The 17,793-nt window shown below is 43.3% G+C and overlaps 1 protein-coding gene across 1 annotated transcript in view; it reads right to left on the bottom strand.

Moving 5' to 3' along the window:
* The window catches only part of SLC38A11 (solute carrier family 38 member 11), a 69,304-nt gene extending 51,991 nt beyond the window's left edge, over positions 1-17,313 (bottom strand). The window contains exons 1-5 of the mRNA XM_040440284.1: positions 17,278-17,313; positions 7,900-8,416; positions 7,669-7,789; positions 6,868-6,942; positions 4,401-4,535 (exon numbers count right to left, since the gene is read on the bottom strand). Coding sequence (XP_040296218.1) covers positions 4,401-4,535; positions 6,868-6,942; positions 7,669-7,789; positions 7,900-7,938 — 370 coding nt within the window. The 5' untranslated portion in view covers positions 7,939-8,416; positions 17,278-17,313. The remainder of the gene's footprint in view (positions 1-4,400; positions 4,536-6,867; positions 6,943-7,668; positions 7,790-7,899; positions 8,417-17,277) is intronic.
* Positions 17,314-17,793: the final 480 nt, after the last annotated feature.

Raw genomic sequence — 17,793 nt, 5'->3', positions numbered from 1 at the left:
TGGTGGTTCCCCTGCAGCAGAGTCCAGATCCCTGTACAGGATTTAAAGGGTGAAAACCAGGGGGCCGCTTTGATAATCCCTGTAGGAGTAGCCTCAATTCAAATCTGATCAGGAATACCTTTGGTGTCACCAGTCAGCAGGATCAACCCTATTAAAGCAGGGGTCAGCAACCTCTATCACTCAAGCTGCTGTTAAAATACAACTCCTAGCATGCGGCATTCGCTTCTACGGGAGTTTCGAGAAAGCTAAGCAAGTGTGCATGTTGAGAATTGTAGTTTTGCAACAGCTTGAGTGTCGGGGTTGCTGAACCCTGAAGTAGACATGTTGTCTGGAAGGGTTGATCCTGCTGATTACAATGATACCTGTCTTGTTAAAAAAATCAGTTGTGGATTCCGAATAAAAAATACTTTTATCCTTTATGTAAATTAGTTCATGAAGGGGGCGGGGATAGCACTAAAAAGCTGCTGAGCGATAAGGGGAAAGGCTCTGCTCTTTAGTGCACTAAAACCCTCATTTATGTAATGAACTAGCAGAAGGACCCGGCTTCACTCGGGTATATTTCATCTATTTCATATAATGTTTCTGTGTGTTGTTAAAAGATATCGACAGTATCCCCCTTAGCACTGACCCCCCCACAGTGCCCCACCACTTTAAAATGGGACCTCCACAGCAGTGATGGCCAGTTCGCAGTGTTCGCCAGCGAACACATGCGGGCTGCCATCTTTAGTAAGGTAGACTCACCCGTCCGGTGATGCACAGATAAGCCCTTACCTGTGCCTGTGCCGGGAGCCGGTCTGAAATGAAATGCAGTCACCGGGAGCAGGCAGTTCTGAGAACAGCCGCCAGGGGCCTTCATCGGGTTGTTCTCGGAACTGCCTGCTCCCGGTGACTGCATTTCATTTCAGACCGGCTCCCGCCACAGGTAAGGGCTTACCTGTGCATCGCCAGACGGGTGATTCTACCTTACTAAAGATGGCGGCCCGCATGTGTTCGCTGGCGAACTGGCCATTACTGCTCCACAGCAGCCCATCCCCTTAACTTTGACCTTCACAGCAGCCTGCCCCTTTAACAGTGAGTTTCACAGCACCCCACTCCCTTGACATTGACCTCCTAAGGGGCCCGCCCCCTTAACAGTGACCTCTACAGTACCCCGCTGCCTTAACAGTGACCACTACAGCAGTTGCCCCTTTAATAGTGGCCCCTGCCCCTTAACAGTAACATCCACAGTGAACGCCTCTTTAACAGTCATCTCCACAGTGCCCGCCCCTTTAATGCTAGGGCTACACGACGACATGTGTTGCGCGACATTTTGTCAGAACTATTTTTATAATGATAGGCTATGGTGTTGCATTGCGACATGTGACATGCTGCGACTGCGACACGATAGTCGGAAAAAATTCATCCAAGATGGATTTTTCTGCGACTGTCGTGTCGCAGTCGCAGTATGTCACATGTCGTGCGACACATGTAGTAGTGTAGTCGCGCGACACATGTCGTCGTGTAGCCCTAGCCTAAAGCTGACCTACAGCAGTAAAGAAAAATGGCTGGGTTGTTATGGAAACCTGGAGTAAAACTGTGTGTATGTGGAGACTAAGGACCTGCGAGCTTCTATTGGCTGATAAGGGACATGTGACCGTGTGTATGGCAGTTGGGATATAAAGAGAAAGACTTGCAGGTTTGAATTGGCTAATGCAGGTCATTTTTTGGGAACATCTCAGGAACGGTACGTCCTATAGACACCTAAAACCTTCCTGGACACCTGATGTACCTGTGTGCCAAATTTGGTGAAGATCGGTCCAGTCGTTTGGTCACGCATAAATAACAGACAGACAGACGTCGGGTCAGGCAGAAACTCATTGTATAGCGGCATGTTACCTCCACAGTATTCTTTCCCAGATAGTAAGTGATATGTGCACCAAGTTTAGTAAAAATGAATCGATGAGTTACAGAGCAATATGTGTGCAGCAAAAACAGTTGGAGCATACAAACTCCATGCAGCTGCTGTGTAGGGGCGTATGACCCCCACAACATTTCTTTCCAAGGGATGTGTATAGCAAGTTTCATTGAAATCAATGGTTGCGTTTTTGAGTGATAGCGGAACATACATACATACATACATATATACAGTACAGACCAAAAGTTTGGACACACCTTCTCATTCAAAGAGTTTTCTTTATTTTCATGACTATGAAGGCATCAAAACTATGAATTAACACATGTGGAATTATATACATAACAAACAAGTGTGAAACAACTGAAAATATGTCATATTCTAGGTTCTTCAAAGTAGCCACCTTTTGCTTTGATTACTGCTTTGCACACTCTTGGCATTCTCTTGATGAGCTTCAAGAGGTAGTCCCCTGAAATGGTTTTCACTTCACAGGTGTGCCCTGTCAGGTTTAATAAGTGGGATTTCTTGCCTTATAAATGGGGTTGGGACCATCAGTTGCGTTGAGGAGAAGTCAGGTGGATACACAGCTGATAGTCCTACTGAATAGACTGTTAGAATTTGTATTATGGCAAGAAAAAAGCAGCTAAGTAAAGAAAAACGAGTGGCCATCATTACTTTAAGAAATGAAGGTCAGTCAGTCAGCCGAAAAATTGGGAAAACTTTGAAAGTAAGGGCTATTTGACCATGAAGGAGAGTGATGGGGTGCTGCGCCAGATGACCTGGCCTCCACAGTCACCGGACCTGAACCCAATCGAGATGGTTTGGGGTGAGCTGGACCGCAGAGTGAAGGCAAAAGGGCCAACAAGTGCTAAGCATCTCTGGGAACTCCTTCAAGACTGTTGGAAGACCATTTCAGGGGACTACCTCTTGAAGCTCATCAAGAGAATGCCAAGAGTGTGCAAAGCAGTAATCCAAGCAAAAGGTGGCTACTTTGAAGAACCTAGAATATGACATATTTTCAGTTGTTTCACACTTGTTTGTTATGTATATAATTCCACATGTGTTAATTCATAGTTTTGATGCCTTCATAGTCATGAAAATAAAGAAAACTCTTTGAATGAGAAGATGTGTCAAAACTTTTGGTCTGTACTGTATATACGTCCTTTTTTTATACATATAGAAGATATATATATATTGTAGGGATTCGCTCTGGTAGGCAGGGTAAGCGGATGCAGTACAGAGGCAAAAAACAGTTTGAAAAGCAAAATTTCAGTGTTTATTCACACATAAGGTATAGCACAAAACGCAAGTCACTTTGCAGTCTTGGTGTCTGTTCACACACACGAAAAGTTCATAAAGCAAGAAAGTCACCTTATCTCCTGGCTGTTAGTTCACACCCTGCTGGCCGTTCTGCCTCGTCAAGTCCCTAAGCAGGCTTAAGGAGGCCTGTGTCCCCTACACCCGGGTCTCAGCCCTCCAACTCGGCACAAGCCTCAGATCCCAACACAGAGAGATTCCCTCTGCTGATCGGATATTCGTAAAATACACATAATTTAGCTAATATAGTGCTATAATATTTTTTTATAGTCAAATTTTTTTGTCTCTTCTGAACTCTATTTTTGGAAAAAATTGACACTATAAAAAAAAATATACTACAGCATTATATTAGCTAAAATGCAGTCTATATTTGTATATTACGAATATAGCAATATAGCGAATATTCGTAATATACACATATAGACTGCAATTTATCTAATATAGTGCTGTACATAAAGAGGAAAATTATAAATCAGTAATGAGAATCGTTACTGATTTATAATTTCCCTCTTTATGTAGGATAGTTTATGTTATGCGACAAATGGACAATTACATATGCGAGTGAATCGGGTCGCATAAGGGCTGTATGCTATTGGGTTGGCTTGGTCGAATAGACGAAGATAGAGAATATAGCGCTATATTCGACAATTCTACCAAGCCAACCCATCAGTGATAGTAGTAATTTTTACTATCACAAAATTTGTGATCCTAAATTACTAGCACTAATTTAGTGATATTAAAGTAAATTACTAATATGACTAATGGGTTCAGATGGAAAAAAATATTTTAATATATTCAAAATATTCGCGAAATTACGAAGTTGTAATATTCGTACGAATATTTCGCTATTCGAATATTCGCGCTCATCCCTAGAGGCAATATGGATAATAACAATACATTAGTAAGTGCCTTGTATTCACTTTCTCTATGGGATAAATGCCATTTTCAGAAGTCAGACGACCCCTTCAAAGAATCTTAAAATAAAAATCTTCATCAGCCATTTATCTTAATATGTCATATTTTATTAAGGACCCCAGAAGAATTAAAAAAAATACCAAAATTGGGTAAATGCTGAATAATCCTGATAAAATAAGAATTATTACTATTATTATTATAATAGAAATTGGTAGAAATGAAATTAGCCATCTTTATTTTTTGCTAGTTCAAATGATATCAGTAAAAATAATCCTACCGGCAAAGGGATATAAAAACTGCAGCAATGACACCAGCAGATATCCAGGAAATCCAAACGTCCTGCTGACAAGAGCTTGATATGTGCTAGTGCCAGACATCTCGCCTGCCTTAATCAGCAGTATCATGGAGTAATCTGCAAAACAGATGGCGAAGCGCAATCTGTTACATAAATTCACTGAAGCTGAATTACAAGAAATACAAACATCTCAGCCCCACAGCAGTCACTGCATTATACTATTCTACTGGTTAAAGGGATTGTCCAGGTCCTCTCCCCATGTTTGCATGGATTTTCTTCGGGTACTCCCGTTTCCTCCCACAGTCCAAAGACATACTGATAGGGAACTTAGATTGTCAGCCCCATTGGGGACAGAGTGATGCCAATGTCTGTAAAGCGCTGAGGAGTATGTCAGCAATATATAAGGGAGTATAATAATAAGTTAATGGAGCGGGTAAGCCATCAATTTGAAAATAAGAAAGTTGGGGTCAGAGGGATCTAGGGAGACCTCTAGTGGTCAATTTCCAAACTGTTTTGAAATAAAATACGCTGTATATTGTATAGAAAAGGGCAGCGTTTTCTAGAGTCTATTGTATTTTTTCATACAACTTGCTTTTTTTGCTAGTTCTATACAAACATCGTAAGCATGTGTAATGGTGATGGTGCTGACCTGTCACAATTAAGGACACGGTGGCTCACAGGCTAGCACTATTGCTTTGCAAAACTGAGATACAGGCTCCTAATCTAACCGAACCGACAGACCAACAACTGCAGGAAGTTTGCATTTTCTCCCGTACGCATTTGTAGGTTTTATCAAAGTACCCAGGTCTGCTCACATTACCAGTAGAGAAGAGCCCGGTGGGATATTTGCTCTGGATACTATGTGCTAGGGGACAAACGAGGACAGGACCTGGTGTGAACAATTACACTGCGTACAGCGCTGCATAATATGTTGGTGCTATATTAAAAAGATTTTAAAAAATTGTTAAAATAATTAACATGGCGCAATATTGCACACATGAGTGTTGGAATCCAAGGATAAGACATGTCACCCAAATTCTGGAATGTGCATTCTTCATATCAGAGGTGCAGAGGTAGCAGTGGAGGCCAAGCCCTGGTTCCTGGAGGGGTCTGCACACCCATCTGCCACATAGGAAAGCACCTACATAATAAATGGCGCTTGGTAGGTGGTGTCCCTCTTATACATTGTGGTCCAAGAGTTAAAGTTACACCTCTGCTTTATATGATGATCACATGATATGGCACCCATAGGTTTCTACAGGCCCTTACTGTACCTCTGCATGCTGAAGGTTTGTGTTTTTTTCAATATTTTTTTTTACTTTATTATTATTATTTTTATTATTATTATTATTATTATTTTAATTATTTATAATTTTTTCTTTGTTTATTTATTTGTTCCTTTTTAACTTGAGATTGAACAGCCATTAATTAAAACCCTTTCAACAGGCTTCATCCTTCTTTGTTCCTGTCCCCTTGTCTCCTCTGTTTGCACCCTGGGGGCTAACACATGGAAAGTAAACCGGGATCTGTTCCTCTAACTCGTTTATTAGAGCGGCATCATTTCTCTGAGAGATGTTTGTGCAGCAAGATCGCCCCAGAGCAAAACTCGCCCTGAGATAAGCAGCGGGTAACATCTATCCTAATTTAGGGGAAGTGACAGCATGGCAATCAGGAGGAAGAATATCACCAGAGCATGCCGAGGGTGTTCTATTGGAAGTTAATTCTGGGGATAACACTGTTAACATGCTTGATTTTAAAAGGATTTTCTGGCCTACAGATAGGATAGGTCATCATTATCAGATTGATGGGGGTCGACACCCAGGACCCCCCCACCTATCAGCAGTGGTGACTATACAGTGTTCGGAGTGATAGCAGAACGCCTGCGCCGGTGCACTTCAGCTCAGCTCCCATTCACATGAGCACCAGATTTCCCCATGTCCAAGGGGGCCAGTGAAAGGGATTGTTTGCTTGGGACAGTTCCCTTTTTGCTAGAATCTGACAATAAGAACAGGGGGTTAGGCTGGGGCTGGGCCCACCACCATTCAACTGCATTCAATAGGGGAGCCTGGAAGCAAGTGTTTTATTTTTTTTTCCCTGCAGCGCCTCTACAGGGGATATAAAGAATTACAATAGAAATCAATAGGCTGTTCTTATAATGCACAAAAAGCCGGGTCCTCCAGAACAAGAGATGTGCTATCTAATAAATGAGGATCCCGGAAAGGGCACCCAAGTTGGTTTATTTTGGCTGAAGGATGGGCCACAACATTACAGATTGTGACCCTTTCCTTAAATCTAGTTCAGACATAGGACCTATTTTATCCTATACAACCATTAATAACAGCATATAAAAAAATCATCCCAGACTTGGGCTGTGGGGCATACGTTCCCTCCTGCGGCAGAAAATAGCCATTATAGATCAGATAAGAATTGCATGACATTTATTACCTACCCGTAACATACGCCACCGCAAGCAACAGTAAAATTCCCAATGGTAATCCGGCCAGTTTCATAGAATAAGGCAACCCTAGCAAAAGAAAATGTGTACTAATAAGTAAAAACTATAATAAACCACGCTCACTGTATGTACTGCAAGGGTCTGATCCGTGTACAGGTCTAGAACGTTGCAATTAGTGATGACGTGTCCCTCCCTGTAATACAGGAACTTCTGTGACCTCTGTGGTTATGTGGACCCCTGGGCATCCCCACCACGTCCTGTGTGTTCCTTACTGAAGATACCACAAGGCGTATTATTGGGTTTTTCCAAATCCCATTCACATGCCACATGATTTTTGGATGTGCCACAGATTTGCAGATCTGCCCTGTACCTTGCACTTTTTTTTATATGATTTTACAAATATTACTCTTTTTAACGGAACAATGAAAATCTGCAAGTAGGTTTATAATAAATATGTGCAGATGAAATTGGCAACAGGTTATAGGGGGTGCGGAGGTTGCAGCCACCCGGTAGTCACTTAATTGGAAGTACTATAAATTGCATGGGGTCAATGAGGTCCCTAGGAGAGGTTTTTGCATTGGAGCCCAGGAGTCTTATATTACGCCTGGTATCTGTGAGCATAGACCACTGACCCCCACAAAGCGGAGCATTTCTTAAAAATGGTTTGAATTAGACCAATAGATGTAAATCACTGATATTAGAGAGATTAATATTTTCGAGGGCGCATTATATTATGGGGTGGCGCATTATGACATGCGGGAAGTACATGCATCAGACTGCGGTAGGTGAACTTACCTATCATCCCTGTACCCAGGATGGCATTGATCAAGTTGAACCCTGCCCAAAAGATATTACTAGAAAACCTTCTCTCCTTCTCATCTTCCTCAATCAGTAAACGGCCATCATCTACATCAACCTATGGGCGAAAATTACTGTATATAAAAGAGTACTCAAAGTCATAGTAAATACCGTATCAGTGTAATATAATAATACTGACTAATACAGTCATCATCATCCGGCGTGTACCTGCTCCTGCCAGCTGTTTTCTGTCGGTGGAGTCTTCATTCTTGATGCTTTTTCCTTTCTCGCTATTCTTGTCTGTTTTTCCAGTTTATCATCATTTCTTCCTGTGATTCAGCATGGAGAGCGCGACGGTGACAGTCGTACAGACGAGAGCGGATGATTGAACCGCCCTATATACCTTGCCCCAAAGGCAATGACTAAAATGGATGATGTCCAATAAGAAGGGTGAAGGATGGTCATGAAATCCAGCAGGAGAATATTACCCGGCTCAGATTATTGATAACACGTAACTTAATAAACGCACATGGGAACCTAAAGACATTAGGGACTACTTAATTTCATAAAACATGAAGTTCTATTAACAGGACATAAAAATGAGTCTGACCACACAGTTATAGCAGAGCTGAATATGTCAATGTGGAGTTTGTCATTTTGTATGATGTGGGGGTTGTTGGTAAAACTTCACATGACCTGGTGCATATCTTTTCAATAGGGATGTTGTTGTTTGGTCCTTTGTATCCTTTAAAACAAATAGAATTTTTATCCTTTAAATTCCAAATTATTTGTTAAACCGAATCAAAACAGTTTGAATGATATTCAAAAATCTCTATACATTTTTAATTATACTCCGCTCCAATATGAAGCTTGTGCAGTGCCCAGACCTGAGGTGTCTGCAATTGCTGTTATTTTGTTATGTATTGTATTATGCACTGTAATGTTCATGTTATGCATTTGGCAATTCATTCGAGTAGACAAGGTATGGTTGGCAGGAACAGGGCTAACCACCATGTTCTTCTTCTCTTGGTAGGATTGGGCTGCTCCTACTTCCTTCCAGGAGGGGGAGTTCCAGAGTAGATACAGATAGGAAACACGTGCCTCAGTTAATACTCCTAGATCTTGTTACTCCATTCTCCTGTGAGACCACCATTCCAGAGAGATCATCAGAATCAAGAACACTGCTTCATTGTGCCTAGACAACAGAGCGAGCAGCAAAATCACAGGTGCAGGTGAGGGACTATGGCTCAGACACTCATCACCTAGAATAACCAACAGGCTGAACTAACTTCAAACCTGTATTTCACAGTGAACACCTATATCCACAAGTGCCTGCAAGTGCCATTAAATTGCCACGCAACCAGCCACCGCTCTTCCTCATCTGGTGCCAGAAACTGCACTTTGTATTTAATACTGTTGGATGTGCCGTCAGTTATATCTTGCACTAAGTAAAGAGAGACTGTTATACTTTTACTTCCGGTCTGATTCTTCAAACCACCTTTCCACTGTACCGATCCCCAGGGAGCAATGGCTTTAGGGAGTACACCATGACACATCATCTCATCAGGGCCACTACCACTCCCATCCTCTGAACTGGCTACTCAGGAGCTCGTTGCATTTGTAGTGCTATAGGATAGGGACAGATAATATGACGGCATAAGAAACACATAGTCTGGGGACCCCATCACCTTGGGGAACTACGGGAATTCCCTCAACCACACATACTGTCTATCTATCATCTATCTATATCTACTTATCTACACAAATATCTAAATATACACCCATACATTGTTTACATGCATATACAGTACACAGTGCTCAGATTTTCTGATGTCTTCGGATACATGTTTAAATGAAATGTGCTGCAATGCAGAATTAAGTGCATTTACCGTGCATACTGCAGAATGGCACATACATGCTTGTGTACTGTGGGGTTTCACTCTGGTAGATAGGGTAAGCGGGCGCAGTACAGAGGCAAAATACAAGTTCTTAACTCAAAACGTCAGTGTTTATTCACTTGAGGCAATTTCACAAAACAGCACGTAACTATGCAGTCTTGGTGTTAATTCACACACAATGGAAAGTTCATATAACACTAGAGATGTCGCGAACATAAATTTTTCCGTTTGCGAACGGCGAACGCGAGTTTACGCAAATGTTCGCGAACGGGCGAACCGCCATAGACTTCAATAGACAGGCGAATTTTAAAACCCACAGGGACTCTTTCTGGCCACAGTAGTGATGGAAAAGTTGTTTCAAGAGGACTAACACCTGGACTGTGGCATGCCGGAGGGGGATCCATGGCAAAACTGTCATGGAAAATTACGTAGTTGACGCAGAGTGTGGTAAGTTAAATTCGCAATGCGATTAATATAACCTGCATTAATCGCATTGCGATCACAACTTAGATCTGAGTTCCTAATGGTTGTATTGCTAGAATTGACGAATATAACGAATATAGCACTATATTCTCAATCTTCGTTATATTCTAGCAATACAACCATTAGGAACTCAGATCTAAGTTGTAATCGCAATGCGATTAATATAACCTGTATTAATCGCATTGCGATTACAACTTAGATCCAGTGGCGTTGCGAGGGGAGTGCGGTGGGTACGGGCCGCACAGGGTGACACCAGTCTGATGGGGTGTCACCCGCGGCCCGCCGGCGCAGGAGTTCTCACTCACAAGTTCAACTTCTAAACTTCGCAAGCTAGCCAGCACGTCGCGCCGTCACGTGGTAAAGGGGGACGGGGGTGTGACTCACTGCAGCCTGGTGAGTGGTGGGGCGCCACGGCAGCTGCCCTGCAGGAGTCTCTGGTGCCGGGAGGAGGAGGTAGGTAGAGCGGCTCTGACTTTATAGACCAAATTATTTTAATAATACCTCAATAATAATAAGTTAATAACCTAACCCCATTCATAAATTACTGGTGGATTATTATAGAGACGGCCCCAGGCCAGGAGACATAAGGGGTTGGGTTGAACTGTGGGCTGGGGCCACCCGGCCACATTTACTAATCTTTGCTCATAAATATAGACCCATATGGTGTGGACTGGTAATTTTTACTAAGGAATATAGTTTAAACGTTTATGTGCAAAAGAGAAAATAAGAAGTCAGCTCCAATCAGATATCTGCACATAGACCAAGACTCTGGAGATTGGAGACCAAGATTGGAGCTGACTTAGTGACTTCTTTTTTTTTCTCTTTATCTCTTTATTATGGCTTTGGGCAGGGGTGACACCATTTTCTACCGCACCGGGTGACACCAGCCATAGCAACGCCAACCATTAGGAACCCAGCTCTAAGTTGAATTCGCAATGCGATTAATATAACCTGTATTAATCGCATTGCGATTACAACTTAGATCTGAGTTCCTAATGGTTGTATTGCTAGAATTGACGAATATAACGAATATAGCACTATATTCTCAATCTTCGTTATATTCTAGCAATACAACAACTATTAGGAACCCAGCTCTAAGTTGAATTCGCATTGCGATTACAACTTAGTCAAATTTGTGACACTGCAGCTTCCGAATAAATCTAAAATGGATGCTGTCCAGGAGGTGGGAGGGTCTGGGAGGGATGGTCTGCTGCTGATTGGCTGGAATGTGTCTGCTGACTGTGAGGTACAGGGTCAAAGTTTACACAATGATGACGAATAGGGGGCGGACTGAACATCGCATATGTTCGCCCGCCACAGCGAATGCGAACAAGCTATATTCTCCGGGAACTATTTGCCGGCGAATAGTTCGGGACATCTCTATATAACACAAGTCACCTTGCTGGCAGTTCTGCCTCCAATAGTACACAGCAGGCTTTAGGGGGCCTGTTTCTCCAGCATGCGGCTCTCAGCCCTCCAGCACGGCACAAAGCCTCAGATCCCCAAAACAGAGACATCTCTGCTGAGCCCAGCTGCCTATTCAAGGACAGCCAGGTGCTGCCAAAACCCGGACCGGCACTTAAACTCCAGTCCGGTATTTGACCTCATCTGGCTGGAAACCAGCCCAGCCGCACATTCTGGGAGGAAAATACCTGCCTTGCCATACACAACCCCCCACTGTGTCACAGTACACACACATATAGTGGCCTTTCCGCGAGCAAATGCATAAGGTGAGTATGTATTTTTTGTTTTAAACTCCTGAAAGGCCTCAATGTGACTGTCAGATGCCACGTTCAGCGTTGAACGTGGCATCTGAGGGGTTCAATGACGGGGGACGGCACAATCGCTGTTCCCTGTCATTGAGCCTGCTACATACAATGCAATGAATTAAATTTATTTGTGAACTTCGGCTAAGCAGCCAAATCAAATTTTTGATAACTTCGCTTATCTCTACTTACAGCTAATGAAAACTCAAAAGTCAGTATCTCAGAAAATTAAAATATTGTGAAAAAGTTCAATACTGTAGACTGATGGTATCACACTCTAATCAGCTAATCAACAAAAAACACCTGCAAAGGTTTCCCAAGCCTTTAAATGGTAACTCAGCCTGGTTCAGTAGGTTACAAATTCATGGGGAAGACTGCTGACTTGACAGTTGTCCAGAAGACAGTAATTGACACCCACCACAAGTGCTGTATCCAAACATATTAATGGACAGTAGAATGTAAGGAAAAAGTGTGGTAGAAAAAGGAAACACAAGCAACAGGGATAACCACAGATTTGAAAGGATTGTCAAGAAAAGGCCATTCAAGAAATAAGGGGAGATTCACAAGGAGTGGACTGCAGCTGGAGTGCTTCAAGAGCCACCACACACAGATGTATCCAGAACATGGATTAGGAACAAATGGGCGGCACTGTGCTTCCTTTAGGGTCCAGGTGCACGGTCAGTAGGTTGAATCCCCAGATACTTATGATAGAAAGACCAGCACTCCGTAATTCCAATAATGAAAAAGGATTTCTTTATTCGTCACCCATATGTGACGCGCGTTTCGACACCAGTCTGTGTCTTTGTCAAATTACAGGTGATAACAGCTCAATTTCACATATACAATACACCATTTAACCTCTTCACGACCGCAATCTGTATATATACGTGATAGCTGCACATACCCCGTGCAGCTATCACGTGTATAGACGTCAAGCCAGCTCTTTAATCCAAGCGCTGCAAAGCGCTTGGATTAAAGCTTCTGCCCGAGCCCTGCTGCTGTCACGGACAGCATACAGTCTAGTAATGCCAGCAAGGGGCCAATCAGAGTGGCCCCTTGCCGGCAATCGATCCGATTGGTTAGTCTGTGCAGACTAACCAATCGGATCGCGGCAGTGTTAAAATGCCGGTTTCAGGCTCTGATCTGCGCTCTGCAGATCACAGCCTGAAATCGGTAATGTGTCCTGAAGCCCCCGATCTGTGCCCCCTTCTTGTCCTTCTTCTTACCCTGCCCCCGATGCGGTCCGCCCCCTCCTGCCCGATCTGTAATAAATAAAATGCTGCGCCCTGCCCCCGATGCGTCCGCCCCCTCCTGCCGCCATCTGTAATAAGTAAAATGCTGCCCCCTGCCCCCGATGCGTCCGCCCCCTCCTGCCCCGATCTGTTATAAGTAAAATGCTGCCCCCGATGCGGTCCCCCTTCTGTGTGTGATGGCGGCGGGTCCATTCCTGAGCCGCCGCCATCAGCAGCGTGTGTCAGCTCTATGCTGACACTGCTGTAACCGCATAGATGCCGCAGTAGCGGCATCCATGGGGTTAATAGAGGGAGGGGGCTCCCTCTCTCTCAACCATCAGGGCTGCTGCGATCGCAGCGCCCGATGGTTGCCATGGCAACCGGACGCTTTGCAAAGGCGTCCGGTTGCCATGGCATAGGCGTCCGGTGCTGCCACCTACAGGCATCTGATTGTATTATACTTTGCAATGCAAAAGCATTGCAAAGTATAGTACAACCATCAGCCCCACTGGATCTTCAAGATCCAAGAGGGAACTGATAAAAAAAAAAATTGAAAATAATAAAAGTAAAAATAAATAAATATGTAAAAAAAAAAATCCTTTTCCTATAAAAAAAAAACAAAAAAACTAACAAAAACCACACATATTAGGTGTCACCGCGTCCGTAGCGACCATCTCTATAAATATATCACATCATCAACCCCGTCCAATAAACACCATAAAAAATAAAAACGGTGTAAAAAAATAAGCCATTTTTGTCACCTTACATCACAAAAAGTGCAACAGCAAGCGATCAAAAAAGGCGTATATACCCCAAAATAGTACCAATCAAACCGTTACCTCATCCCGCAAAAAAAGCCCATATTTAAGACAATCGCCCAAAAAATAAAAAAGCTATGGCTCTCAGACTATGGAGACACTAAAACATCATTTTTTTGGTTTCAGAAATGCTATTATTGTGTAAAACTTAAATAAATAAGAAAAAGTATACATATTAGGTATTGCCACGTCCGTAACGATCTGCTCTATAAAACTGTCACATGACCTAACCCCTCAGATGAACGCTGTAAAAAAAAAAAAAAAAAAAGGTTCCAAAACAGCCAATTTTTTGGCCACCTTGTCCCATAAAGTGTAATAATGAATGATCAAAAAATCCTATGTACCCAAAAATGGTACCAATAAAAACCTCAACTCTTTCTTCAAAAAATGAGCCCCTGCACAAGACGATCGGTAGAAAAATAAAAAACATATGGCGTTCAGAAAACCAATCCAGCAAAATCTGCCTTCCAAAAACCATACGGTGTTCCTTTCCTTTTGCGCCCTGCCGTGCGCCCTTACATCAGTTTACGACCACATGTGGGGTGTTTCTGTAAACCGCAGAATCAGAGTAATAAATATTGAGTTTTGTTTGGCTGTTAATTCTTAATGTGTTAAAGAAAAAAATGTAATAAAATAGAAAATCTGCTAAAAAAGTGAAATTTAGAAATTTCCTCTCCATTTTCCTTTAATTCTTGTGGAACACCTAAAGGGTTAATAACGTTTGTAAAATTGGTTTTAAGTAACTTGAGGGGTCTAGTTTCTACAATGGGGTCATTTATGGGGGTATCTACTATATAGGCCCCACAAAGTGACTTCAGACCTGAACTAGTCCTTAAAAAGTGGGTTTTGGAAATTTTCTTAAAAATTTTAAGAATTGCTTCTAAACTTCTAAGCCTTGTAACGTCCTAAAAAAATAAAATAACATTTCCAAAATGATGCCAACATAAAGTAGACATATGGGGAATGTTATGTAATAAATATTTTATGAGGTATCACTTTCTGTTTTAGAAGCAGAGAAATTGAAATTTAGAAAATTGCTAATTTTTATTTATTTTTGGTAAATTTGGGATTTTTTCATAAATAAAGGTGATATATATTGACTCAAATTTATGACTGTCATGAAGTACAATGTGTCACGAGAAAACAATCTCAGAATGGCGTGGATAAGTAAAAGTGTTCCAAAGCTATTACCACTTAAAGTGACGCATGTCAGATTTGTAAATTTTGACCTGGACACTGGGGCATCAATGACCTTTGGTCATGAAAGGGTTAAATACAATTCAAATAACCCGCCTCCTAGTCACGTAAGTAGTCACATGACCGGGATCGGACTGATCCGCCCCCAGCCATATGACCAGTCACGTGAGTGCAGCATCATATTGCTACGCAACCAGCCCAAACTAAGTTGCATCTATCTAAAGACAGAGTGCGGAAAAATAAGCTACTAGATATCTGGGTAATCCCTAATCGATTACAAATCAGAAATAGACATTTTTCATAGTACACCATTCAGATACACTTTAAATAAACCGTATCCTAATCATGCAAGTGGTCACGTGACTCGGGTCGGAACTCAGTCAGATGGCCAGTCACATGATCATAACATCATATTGCTACGCAACTCGTCCAAACAAAGTTAAATCTGTCAAGGGACAGAGTACGGCAGAATATATATCAAGATCCATACTTTGTTTTAAACATCTGAGTAATCCGTGATCAATTACAAAACCAAAAACAAACATTTACACAAAAAACTCAATTATCATACGTTCCACATATTGATTCTGATAAAACTGCTCAATGAGTATTCCTTATTGAAGCCTTTGGGGGCAAGCGTCTCAAGTCAATGGATCCAATATGCTTCACGTTGGTGGAGCATCTGGATCCGATTTCCTCCACGTCAGGGTAGGTTCACTTCCTCTATAATTTGAAAACGCAGTTGTGAGATGCGGTGATTTTTTTCTTTAAAATGCTGAGGAATAGGTAACAAAGTGTTTTCCTTCCTAATCGTGGACTTATGTTTCCCTACTCGGTCTTTTATGCGCATTGTTGTCTCTCCAACATAGCACAACCCACAAGGACATTTAAGTAAATAGATCACAAAGCTACTGTCACATGTAAAGTGACCCTGAATGGGAATTTGTTGTCCTGTATGTGGGTGTGAGATGTTGGAGCCTTTAATAACGTTTGTGGTCAGGACCTAAACGAGTGGAAGATGCCCAACCACCACCCCCCTACCTAATTGGCCTGAGGTGTGCCTTGGCCTCACTAGGTCGGTATGCCTGAAAAAGGGGGCATACCCTGAATGTGATGGTTGAATGACTGAATGAAGAATGGGAATGGGTGGGCAGGGGACGTCCGAATGCCGACGTGCTGCCTGGGAGAGCCAGACTGCTCAAGACAGGTACCGGCCCCTCCCACAAATCCAGGCTAGCCTGCGGCCAGCCTTAACACTTGTGGTCAGGACCTAAACGAGTGGAAGATGCCCAACCACCACCCCCCTACCTAATTGGCCTGAGGTGTGCCTTGGCCTCACTAGGTCGGTATGCCTGAAAAAGGGGGCAAAACCCACCAGTGAGGGAAGGATTGGCCTGAGGTGCTACTCTGCCAATGTACTAAATGCTTGTACCAGCTCCGCTTGTGGCTCCGGGATATACCGTACAAAGCACCCCGAGCGCCAGCGCCCCAAGTGTTTAATGATATGCACAGGGACTCCATGCTTGGACGCTGCGGATGCCGCACCGATGCGGAAAGAATGCCCCGAGAATTGAGCCGGATTCAATCCTACACTGGTCAACAGGATGCGAATATGTTTGATGAACTGGCTGGACGTCAGTGGACCAACAGGGAATGGAAGTAATGGGTCGGTGGGGCTGTGAAGACTAAGGGCCAGCAAGAGGTTGTCCAAGACTGTCACTGGACACCATGCGTTTGTGGTCTGGAAGAACTTAACTACATGGCCGGGACCTACCTGCCTTGTTTTGTTGTGAGGCAACTGCGAATGAGTTACTGCCCATCCTGACTAAATCTCCCTTGCGGAGAGCCACCGCCCCTTGTCTGGCCTGTGTCACTTCACCTGGTCTTAAAAACCCGTAAAACGCCAAGTACATCGCCACCTTGATCACCATGCTGGGAAGGACTCCGAATGGTGACAATGTGAGAACTTCCGACAGGCTACGAAACGTGTCCCCCTTAATAGGTCGACGGACCGACTTGACCGTGACCTGGCTTTTTTGAATGCCTCTGAGGATGGCCTTGATCGGGTGAGCTGAAAATATAGAGGGTCTGTCTGGCTCTTGAAGTGCCAAAAAATGCTGCACCCCAGCCAAATATAGCCTAATGGTGTTGTAGGATAAAGCCAATACCGAATGACAATAAGACACGAAAGCCACCATATACTTGACCTGACCTGTGTCACCTCTAGGATATGCCAACTTAAAGTTCGAAAAAACCACCCACGCTCGGCGGTACGACCGCAACGTACTGGCCGACAAAGACTTGGTAATGAGTGAACTGGCGACCACCATCAGAGAGTCTAATCCAAGACCAGCAGCCGCCAGTCCGGTACCGGGGTGCCCACTGAGTCTGCTTCTGGGTTCTGTAAGAAAAAGCGAGAAAAATCAAAACGAGATAAAGCATCAGCTGCAACGTTGCTGACCCCGTCCAAAAACAGGGCATGAAAATGAAACCCCTGTTCCAGAGCTATCCAGGTCAATCTACGCATGAAAGACATGATGAGTAACGATTTAGATCTGCCCTTGTTAATGATCTCTGCGGTCGCCATGTTGTCAGTGTGGAAAACCACTGTGTGACCCGACCACCTATGCCCCCAGACTATAGCAGCTGCTACGATAGGATAGATCTCGAACAATGCCGACATCTGAGAAAACCCCGGCAACTGTAGCACGTGTGTGGGCCATGAGCC

This window comes from Bufo bufo, chromosome 7 (genome assembly GCF_905171765.1).
Source record: "Bufo bufo chromosome 7, aBufBuf1.1, whole genome shotgun sequence".
Taxonomy (NCBI): domain Eukaryota; kingdom Metazoa; phylum Chordata; class Amphibia; order Anura; family Bufonidae; genus Bufo; species Bufo bufo.
This window is presented reverse-complemented; position numbering and strand designations above follow the sequence as displayed.